The sequence below is a fragment of the Magnolia sinica genome, chromosome 6 (genome assembly GCF_029962835.1).
Source record: "Magnolia sinica isolate HGM2019 chromosome 6, MsV1, whole genome shotgun sequence".
In the NCBI taxonomy this organism is placed as follows: domain Eukaryota; kingdom Viridiplantae; phylum Streptophyta; class Magnoliopsida; order Magnoliales; family Magnoliaceae; genus Magnolia; species Magnolia sinica.
In genome coordinates, this window is record NC_080578.1 from 13,385,684 (window position 1) to 13,396,533 (window position 10,850).

At 43.2% G+C, this 10,850-nt stretch overlaps 1 protein-coding gene across 1 annotated transcript; it reads right to left on the reverse strand.

The window, feature by feature from the left end:
• Positions 1-2,004: 2,004 nt before the first annotated feature.
• LOC131249878 (14 kDa proline-rich protein DC2.15-like) lies at positions 2,005-2,823 on the reverse strand. The gene has a single exon (XM_058250622.1). It carries the CDS (start codon positions 2,781-2,783, stop codon positions 2,328-2,330), a length of 456 nt encoding a protein of 151 aa, XP_058106605.1. The 5' UTR covers positions 2,784-2,823; the 3' UTR covers positions 2,005-2,327.
• Between the last annotated feature and the right edge of the window lie 8,027 nt (positions 2,824-10,850).

The window sequence follows — 10,850 nt, forward strand, 5'->3', positions numbered from 1 at the left end:
GATGGGTACGCTAGCCCATACCACAGAATGGCATGGGCCTGTTTCCAGCCCTGGAGTGCATCTTTAGATTCATGCGAACCGTTAATGTTCTCAGTACCATATAAGCTATGTTCTTATTATCATGTTTCATTGATAATCTTGGATTTGAATATGATCCATTAAATGTTAATCTTCATACATGATCATTTGTTCAACAAATATTCTTACTATGGCCTGGGAGGAGGTTTGTACCACAGATATTCATCAAATGGGGCCCACCCATGAAGATCCATTGCCCAAATATCATCAGGCTCCTCCATTCATCAGACGCCTACACAAGTTGAATATTTGCCATTTTTGCATTTTTATTCTAATCGTCCATTTTTATCATAACCACGTGTTCAACCTGATGAGTAGGCTGGGTGCGTTTACTGGGCCAAGGCATGTTCATTATGGGCCCACATGATGAACCGCCCAGATCTTGATTACATATGCCACGTTGGTACGTGCTGAAACATCTGTTTCCTTAGATCGATCAACTACAGTTCAGTAGTATTGAAGAGCAATTCCTTTGGTTTTCCAATCCACCTTGCTGTGATTTACGAGTTTTGATAGAATGCACCCGCATGAAAGCCTGCGGTGACTGGATCCTGCAGTTGAATGGCACATGTGTTAGAGATCTGGTCCATTCATCAAGTATGTTACAGTAAGCATGCCTTGAACCAAAATAATGTTGGTCCTCTGATGAGGGAGGACATATTTGTATGAGAAAAAAATGATGGTTGAAAAAGAAGTCTTCAGTGTACATCAGTGAGCACTACCTAATGAATGGCTAGGATCTGAGCCTGGTGTGCCATTCGACGTGGGAAGCAGGAACCATATGGAAGCTGTAATGTCAACCCGTGTTCTATCCAAACCCTACTTTCATTCGTTATTTCTTTCCTTAATAGATTAGGTAAATCATCCATGAGAGTCTGTTGGGTGGGCTGATAGGAGATCATCTGCTGTATAATGGAAGGCTGAAGTGCTTCTACTGATGCAATTTACCTTCTTCGCGGGTGCTTTCAGGCTGGAGATCCAGCAGGTCCCTTGCCTTCTCTTCGGTTGGTTGCAGCACCAACATCTTCAGATAGCCCTTGTAGGTCAAGCCGGTGTGTCCCGAGCCCTGTGGCCCTCTCTTCTGCCTCGTCCTGTCTTTCTAAGGCGTCACTTTAAAGATGGTAAATATGTGTTGCTCTGCAGCTGCTGGTGTGTGCTGCAATATTTTGTAATTAATTTGGATTTTTGTTGTTTCACTGTGATACTCGAGTTTGTTGTGCCTGCTTAAATCATTGTGGAGTTTTGGCGAACTAGCAGAGTTAAATATGGTCTGCTCCCACCTTTCTTTTAATATATATATATATATATATATCATCCGTGAAAGGAGTTTTCTAGTGCATCGGGCAATAAACCTGTAATTATGGTCTCTACTTTGGATGGTTCATTGTAAAAATGTAAAATCTGTTAATTGAATCGTATTGGCATCTGATTTTTACACACCTGGCTGTTGAATCTGGACCTTTGGACATCTTTTATTTTCCCCATTCGTTTGAAGATCATAAATCTACAGGCAGGATTGTACGGTTTGGCATATATCCCTCTTTAAGTTATTAGCAGTGTACGCAAGTCACTGATTTCTTTAATACACGTCATTCTGATTTCTTTAATACACATATCATTCGAAAGAATCTTGTGCAATTACTTTATTTATTTTCTTACTTAAGTAGTTATAAAGAACTTTATAAGCACATGAAGTACGAATATAAGAGACTTTATTGGTTTATCTGAAGGGACCTACAATCACATTAGTCTATTGATCCTAGCCAATGCTTGGAATAACTTCTGAGGATTAGATGTCGACTGTTAAGAAAATAGCCCAACCAACTTCACCATTCAATGGAAAAATCCTCTCGATCATAGGGTATGATCATCTTACTGCCGTGTTCTTTTCTTTTCTTTTCTTCTTCTTTTTTTTTTTTGGTGTGTGTGTGTGGTTATGGCCATCCAATTAAGCCCAACAAATGAATGGTCCAGATCTCATGCATGCATGCCACACATAAGTTTAGAAAGTGAAATTGAAACACGAAGCCAACACATGGCAAAAAAAAAAAAAAAAAACCATGGCAAAGTAGCTTTTTAATTCCAATAACATAATCAAATCAATACATCTTATTTCATCCCAACCTATAGTACTAGCTACATATGAGAAATCCTTTCCCAACTATAACAAAGTGTTGAGAATTTCTTTATTCAAATGCATCAAAACACATAGTAAGAGAAATATAGAAAGGGAGTGTCACTGCCAATGGCTAGGAACATTCAAACCCAGATGGGACCTTTCTCCCACAGTTGTTCAAGACCAAGCTCAGGGAGACTGGAATATTGAGGTTAATGCCTAGGACATTGGCTCTGATGGCAGTGCACAGACATATGGCCGCCTCGAGATCAGCAAGCCCTTGGATCAGGGAGCAACATGGGAGTGTTGGTGGGGACCCCACAACCACATTCACCAACCCTAGCAAATTGGCGCATACGCCCAGCTTCAGTGCATCTCTAGGGCATGTACCCCTTGTAGGTGTGGGAGTTGGGGTGGGTCTTGAAGGTGTGGGAGTTGGGGTGGGTTTTGGGTTCGGATTGGGCGTGGGCCTTGGCTTTGGGGTAGGTGGAGGTGGGCATGGGCTGCTGTTAGTAGCAGTGGCAAAGGCAAAGAAGAGAAGGTTGATGGAGAGGAAAAGGGCAGTTGATGCTGAGCTCTCTGAGGCCATCTCCAAACACCTACACCTTGTCGTAGTAGTAGAAGATGTGTTTGGGATGGAGGAGTTGGACGTGGGTTGTGAGTATTTATAGAGTAGGGTGATTGGAAAATGTGAGGCAAGAGGTTTTGATGGGGAAAAAAAAAAGTAAATTAAAATATAACTCACCGATATGAGTAAAGGTGGCCCAATCGTTTAGCTGGCGAGGTAAGCGGTGGGATTTATTTATTTATTATTATTTTTTAAAAAAACCGAGAAACCTTCGTTAATAAGAGGGGAATACAAAAGCCCTGATTTCGGGCGTCCCCAGGAGTAAGCGGTGGGATTTGAAAATTGAAGAAATATACCAACCTCGGCCCTAGTCTATGGACAGTATCCTCGGGCTGACAGATTTTGCAAATGGGCCCCCTGTTTTAGTGATCCACATTCTCTCTTTTTTTTTTGGGAATAGTGCCACCAAAATATTATTAAGCAAAGGAGAAAAGATATATAACCCTTGGGCGGGCTCCAACAAAAAGAAAAAGAGCCCCACCTATCATATACCGGCTTACCCACGAGACTATGGACAATCAGAAACTAGGGACGAGCCAAGGCCACGCAGAAAAAAAAAAACGCTTCGGCCCTATCTGGCAGACGCAAACTAAACAAAGCCCAAAAAGATATCAAACTCTCATACTACCTAGACCTACCTTATCAAGGACCAATGAACCCCCGATCCTCCTCGGCAGTAGTGAACCATTCGGTTGAGCGTATGAACTCCGTGATTAATGATTAATGGACCAAAGATCTATCAGATTGGAATTTTCTAGCTGTCCTTCGTTTAACTATCTTTTCTCTGTGTATGGACCCTTGCTGTACTATTTCCTCCTCCACGTTCAGCCAATCCAAGAGTTTGAATTATCTAATTTTACTGTGGGGCCCACTTTTGGGACACTAAGATATTCTTGAGGATCAAATAATTCGCGCGGACTAGCTGCCATGCCCCTCACGCCAGCCGTGGTCAGCATGCCTATTGATTATGTGATTTTCTTTGGTCAAACATATATTTAAGAATCAAGAGGTATGATAAAATATACTCAATCGGGTAAAAATGAGGAGGGCCAGGGCTTCATGGTACACATGCCATTACTGTCATAGATGTCTGGATCTGGGCCATGCAACAGGTATGACACGTTATGAGCATAATCTGGTTCATGACACTCCATATTCTACCTACTAGCCTACCTGAAGGATGGACAGGCCTGATTTTTGGAGTAGGAAGGCGCAGTGTGCGCAGCCATATGAATGGCCCAGATCTCTCAAATGTTCGAAGTTGGAAGATGCCCCCTCCTCACACGTGTGAATACGCCAACACAAGAACAAAGATGACTACAGGAACTTACCTCTCAACATAGAGAAGACTTACAGATAACGACACTTCACTGTTACTTCTTATGGAAAAAAAATAATCAAAAAAATCAAAACTACCATCTCTTGCACGTTCCTGACATTCTCTAGCTTTTTTGTCGTTATTTATTTATTATTATTTTTTAAAATCAAGCTATATTTTTCGTCTTGATGATACAATGTACATCCATTCGGACGGGACCACGAGAAACAAAAACACAATTGGGCCCTGAATATCATAAACCGAAAGTATAAACAAGTCTGGAAAGAAAGAGAAATGCCGCAGCGTGGATGGAGAGACTGGAGAGAGGCCGCCTATCCAGTGGGATCTAGTGAAAAAGATGGGGCCGAGGGGCAGGGTGGGAGGAATAAGCAGGAGGGAACAAGTTATCCAACTCCTTTCTTGATTTTTTTGGCGTCTGATTCGGCCCATACCTGCTTTGTCCAGCACGAGATTCCCTTTAATGAGACGGGGAAGGTCTAAGGGCCTGAGATACAATTTTTCGGGAGAGCCACTACTAGCCAAGTTGGCAAGCCCGTCCGCCATAGAATTTCCTTCATGGAGCGTTTGAGAGAAACGAAGGTTCAGGGGCTAGGATAGTTGGTGAATGTGCCCAAGGTGATACTGGATGTTAGAACCGCATGAAAAGGAAGATGTAGAGGCTGCCTTAAATAGAGTACGGGAGCTCATTTCAACAATGATAGAAGACAGCCCCATGTCTTTACACAGATTGATGCTATCAGCCATGGCACGGGCTTCCGCAACCATATTAAAAACCTGACCGAACTGATTGTCGAAGGTGAAGATCATATTACCCCGGTAGTCACAACATATGCCTCCCCCTCCCCAGCTCCAGGGTTGTTCTTAGCAGAGCCATCAACATTCAGCTTGATCCATTTCTCGGGAAGTCTGATCCATTTGACAACAATAGCCATCATGGGAGAAGGCAGAATAGAGGGAGTCACTTGAAAGCCTCTAAGGATGAGTTCTTGCCACCTAGAGTGATTGGTGTCAAGGAGGAGTATGCCTATCTCAATGAGCCGAATGGAAATTCTGATGATGGTAGCGTCAGCCTTAAACTTCCTGTTATCGAATCTTGCCCCATTCCTGCCAATTCACATTTCCCAGATTATAAAGCACGGGACCAAGCCTATAAGTAGCCAAAGCAGTGAAGATGTTGAGGCAACTAAGGTCCATTGGTGTATTCTAGCGTGTATAGACTGGTTATGAGTGAGTGGCAATGGAAAATGGGAAGCGAAGTGGGTCCAAACTACAAAAGCGGTCTTGTTGTGGGAAAAGAGGTGGTGAAGGTCTTCAATATGATGATCAGGAGAGTGGGAAGTGTTGTTGATGGGGGAAGGGAGATTGGGACTAAAAGGGAGGCTATGGTTGGGTTGAACGGAAGGGCTGGTGAGATGGGCCGAGGGTTGGGTAAGGTGGGACCCAAGCGGGGGTCTGGATGGGTGGGCCTGGTGAGGGTCGATGCTGCTGGGAGGGCTGGGTAATGGAGAGCGAGAGAGGTTTGGACATTGGGAAGATTATTCCCAACCTAGCTAGCTACTTTGGAAAGATTACCCAAATTGATTCCAACAACAGGAGCTAACCTCAAACAGGTCTTGAAGTTGAAGGCGTTCGGTAAGATTTATCCTATTTTTGCTAAGATGGAACCTCTGTTTCATTCCGGCTTTTCCCTACCTTCCCTGCCCTAGCTAGGATGCCCCAGAAAGCACAAAAGATTAGGTGGTAAGGAAATTCCAAAACAAAGTCTAGGACTCTATAAACCACCCGTTAGATGTTTGTGGAAATGACAACATCGTAGAAGTGAGAACAGAAGGTATCCAGGAGTGCCCAGTCGAAGTTTGTGATAAGTCAGTAGAAGATATACAGCCCGGCCCGCCACACCCCAAAAAAAAAAAAAAGCGAGTGTGATATATTTCATTCTAGACAAAAATTACAATTATCGGGTATGCCTGGGAAAGAAGGACCTAAGGAAGACTTATCGCAAGAAAAATATAGACATCCGGCCCGAAATAAAAACACCGAAAAAAAAAACCCCAAAGGAGAAGGCAAGCCTTAAATCTTCCTCTCCCTGATCGCTCTTAGACCAACGTTGTCCAAGAAAAGGAGGCCCCTCACCTGTTGAGGCAGATCAGCCCTACTGGAACTATAAAAATGAGATTGGGACACGCTGCCCTCACGAGCAAGAGCGTCATCCGTTGCATTGCCCTCCCTGAAAACGTGCATGAACTCCACCGTGGCGAGACCGCGGAGCCTGTCCATTAGTACTCTCCACCGCCTGCCAGACCCTCCTCCCATCGTTAGAACGAATTTCAACACAGGGAAGCCTACTGTTAGAGATGGGGATACACCCCTCATTAACGTCTCACCACGTTTGACCACTTTGCATGATAAAGCCCTTCCCAATCATGTGCCATGTAACTTACCTCCAAAAATCCATTAGAGTTGCATATCTCAGTGTGAACAAGACATGGTAAGTGGGATATGCAGTCATACATCCTGCCCTAATCGAACCAAATTACCCTGGCTCTTCAGCAGGATCAGACAATCCCAACTCGAGCTAGTCAGGAGCGTCACCAGGCCAAGATTCTTAGATCCATATCAGTAGGTATTTCCCCGATGAACCATGATATTGCTGGGAAACACCAGATTTATTTGAATGGGCTAGAGCTCTTCTCCACACCTTCCAGAAGAAAGGAGAACAGCTCTCGTCTGCTCATCCTAGATCTCAAGAGAGACCAGGTAGAAGCATTTGAAGACTGGGAAACAAGAGACAAACCAACTGCGATAGTATGCACCGTTTGCTATGTTATGGCCCACCAGAAATTCGGATCAACTTCATTTTTCGGCTCAACGCCTAAAATGACCGGAGGGAAAGGATAGACGGCGTGGATGGAATACATACATCAAGGTGGGGCCTATATGAGTGGGCCACCCCATAGGCTTGAAACAAGCTAATATTTGTTTTTTTTCCAATTCACGTCCAGCGTCCCTGGATGCTGGACGGGTTGGGTACACACGAAGGTGAGGTGGGCCTTGCTCAGGTGGGCCACCACATGATGGATAGTGTGGGTACAACGCATATAAAGTGGGCCCCACTTATAGATGGCTTAGATAAAAGTCATGCCTCATGGTGGGGTTCATCCTGATGGGCCACACAACCACATCATCATCACATGAAAAGAAAATGAAAAAGAGAGGGAGAGAGAGAAAGAGAGTGGGACACGCGTGATGGAGGGACCCCGACACTATGGGCCCTCCCTTGAAATCAATCATACATCAAGTGGGTCCCATTGCATGTGGGCCCATTAAATCAAAATTCAACGGTGGAGATTCCTTCTCCACTAAAATGGAAGGTCTAGATGACCTCTATTCAAGCTAGAAAGTAAACATCATGATGGGGTCCATAGAGAATGGCCCCATCATGGAATGATATCGATAATCAAGGTGGGCCATCGGCCACATCTTAGGGTCCAAAGAGAGATCCATACCATCAATCGGTAGGCCTCACTTGGCCCATCATAAGAACATGATATAGAAGCACCCACCGTTCGATCTCCTCGGTCCGTTGGAATGTTGGTCTCCTTGAGCTTCACTTTGATGGAGAGGATGAGAAATGAAGGGCTAGGATGATGGATTTTGGGATGAAAAGTAGGCCACACACACTCACTTTCTCACCTTAGAAAAGCTTGGACACCCACATTTTTTCTCTCTTAATGTTGCTTGGAAAATGTGAAGAGAAAGAGAGAGAGAGAGAGAGAGAGAGAGAGAGAGAGAGAGAGAGAGAGAGAGAGAGAGAGAGAGGGTTGTAAGGAGAGGTGATGGTTGATAGAGTGATGGATGGGAGAGAGGGATGGGTGTATAAGGACTTTGTTGACTTTTAGAGGTAGATGATTTAAGAAGGATATGGGGTGTGTAAGAAACTTTTAACTTATGGGTTGCTTGGGGATGGGTGTGAGGTGATGATGTACTTGACCCTTGATGTGATTGATTGATTGATGTGAGTGATTGATTAATGAGACATGTTGTAGAGATTCTCTTGGGATTGTAAACGCGCGGTGTTTCTTCGAAATAAATGTCGGCCCGCACCTTCTGGTCAGGGTATTGGATCGGTACATAAGACGCGGCGTTGGAACCGCAACGACGGCGCAGTCGCTAAGGTACAAGTTTCGAATCGAGCCGACGTTGGTATGTGGGACCCCTCTTAGGATCGCGCGCAAACGTCGGATATGGGTCGAGGATTGCCAGAATTCGACCGGAAGGACCGGGGAAGCCTACGGAACGGTATGGACTAGGATACGGGTCTTACAAGTAGACCTGTAGCGAACAGATGGTCAAATGACTCACAGTCAGGGGAGGCGAGCAGGGGGTAGCATGAGCACCCGGAAGCAATAGAAACACCTTTGCGCTGAATGTTGATGTCGATTGGAACTGCGTTATTGAGGACTTTCCAGGCTAACAGGGAAAGTTTTGGAGGGATCTTGGGGTGTCAGACCCACGCCGACCACCTGGTTGATGGAGCTGTTGTCCTGATACATTTTCATGCCAAAGTCGCAGATAGTTCCCCATTTACCGCTGACACCCAGACGCGTTTGTCTTCCACGTTGGATGTGCAAATACCTTCCTGGGAGACATGTTCCACGACAGTCTAAGGAAGGACCAAAGAGGCCCTGGTCACATTTAGCCATCCCGATGGGCCAAGCCAATCCCAGACCATGAGCTGTGAAACCATGTAGTTCATGCCATATTCAAACGCCATGCATGCATCACCGTTTTCAAGGGTCTAACATCAAGCCCACCCTCAGCTTTTGACATTGAAATGCATTGCCATTGCCTCCAATGACATTTTTTCGTAGGTAAAAGTCTCTTTTTTTTTCTCCCACACAATTCCTGATATACACCTATCACAATATATTTCATCATATTCTTCCTGTCACTACGCCAAAACTGCGAAAAAAGGACGGTCCAAAACCGTCTCAAATGACCAAAAAGGACGGTCATGGACCGTCGCAAGGGCCGTCAAATTTTGACGTGTCGTATTATTTAAAGGACGGTCGAAAATCGTCATTCTTTTGACGAAAAAAGGACGGTCAGGAACCGTCCTTAAAAAGGACGGTCTTGGACAGTCTCTTATGAGCCTTTAAAGGACGGCCATCGACATGACCATCCTTAAAAAAGACTGTCGTAAACCGTCTCTGATGAGCCTTTAAAGGACGGCCATAGACCGTCCTTAAAAAGGACTGTCATGGTCCGTCTCGTATAAGCCGTCGGACCACTCCTTTAAAAGGACGGCCACAGACCGTCCTTTAAAAGGACGGTCATGGACCGTCCTTAAAAAGGACTGTCATAGACCGTCCCTTATAAGAGGGTCAATATATACCTGTTACATCATCATATTCTTCCTAATATACACCTGCTATATAATATATTTCATCATATTCACATTCACATTCATCTAAACCTAAACTACGTAAATCCAACATAAACTACATCCATCTAAACCCAAACTACGTAAATCCAACATAAACTACATTCATCCAAACATAAACTACATCCATCCAAACACAAGCAATCTTATCCACATTACATTCATCCACACATAAATACATATAAGTTTAACATTATAAATAAAAAAAGAAAAAAAATCAGCAACAATTTTCTTTTTGTCTTTCACCTGAAAAAAAAATTATTAAACCAACAAAACATTATAATTCAGAATCATGAAGAATTGCATAAACTTCTTCCAAAAAAGTGAGCACTTTTTAAAAATAAAACTGATCATTAAAATAGATTTAGGTTTAGGTTTTAGGTGTTAGGTTTTAGGTTTAGGTTTAGGATTAGGTTTTAGGTTATAGGTTATAAGTTTAGGTTATAGGTTATAGGTTATAAGTTAAGGTCTAGGTTATAGGTTTTGGTTTAGGTTAAGGTTTAGGCTTAGGTTATAGGTTTAGGTTAAGGTTTAGGTTTTAGTTATAGGTTATAGTATATGGGTTATAGCTTTAGGGAATTGAGAATAGGTTAAGGTTAAGGTTTAGGTTTAGGAAATCGGGTCCGAGTTCGGGATCGGGTTTAAGTTTGGGTTATTAAGTTTATGTTTAAGTTTAGGTTAGGAAGTTGAGATTAGGATTAGGTGTAGGTTTAGGTTTAAGGATTTGAAAATACATTTCGATTTTTGGTTTAGGTTAAGGTTTTAGGCTTATGTTTAGGTTATAGGTTTAGGTTATAAGTGCAGGTAATAGGTCTAGGTTTATGTTAGGTTATAGGTTAACGTTTAGGTTTAGGAAATCGGGTTCGGGTTCGGGATCGGGTTTAGGTTTGAATTAGGGAGTTGAGATTAAGATTAGGTTTAGGTTTAGGTTTAGGTTTAGCTTATAAGCAATAGGTTTTAAGTTTAGGTTTAAGTTATAGGTTACAGGTTTAGGTATAGCTTTAGGCTTAGGTTTAGGTTACAAGATAAAAGTTTAGGGAATTGAGAATAGGTTAAGGTTTAGGTTTAGGAAATCGGGTTCGGGTTCGAGATCGGGTTTAGGTTTGGGTTTTCAAGTTTAGGTTTAGGTTTAGGTTAGGGAGTTGAGATTAGGATTAGGTGTAGGTTTAGGTTTAGGGATTCGAGAATACATTTAGGTTTTAGGTTTAGGTTAAGGTTTAGGTTTAGGTTTAGGAAATTGAGAATA

Coding starts and splice junctions, on each gene's coding strand:
- LOC131249878 (XM_058250622.1), bottom strand. CDS start 2,783: ATGGCCTCAGAGAGCTCAGCATCAACTGCCCTTTTCCTCTCCATCAAC.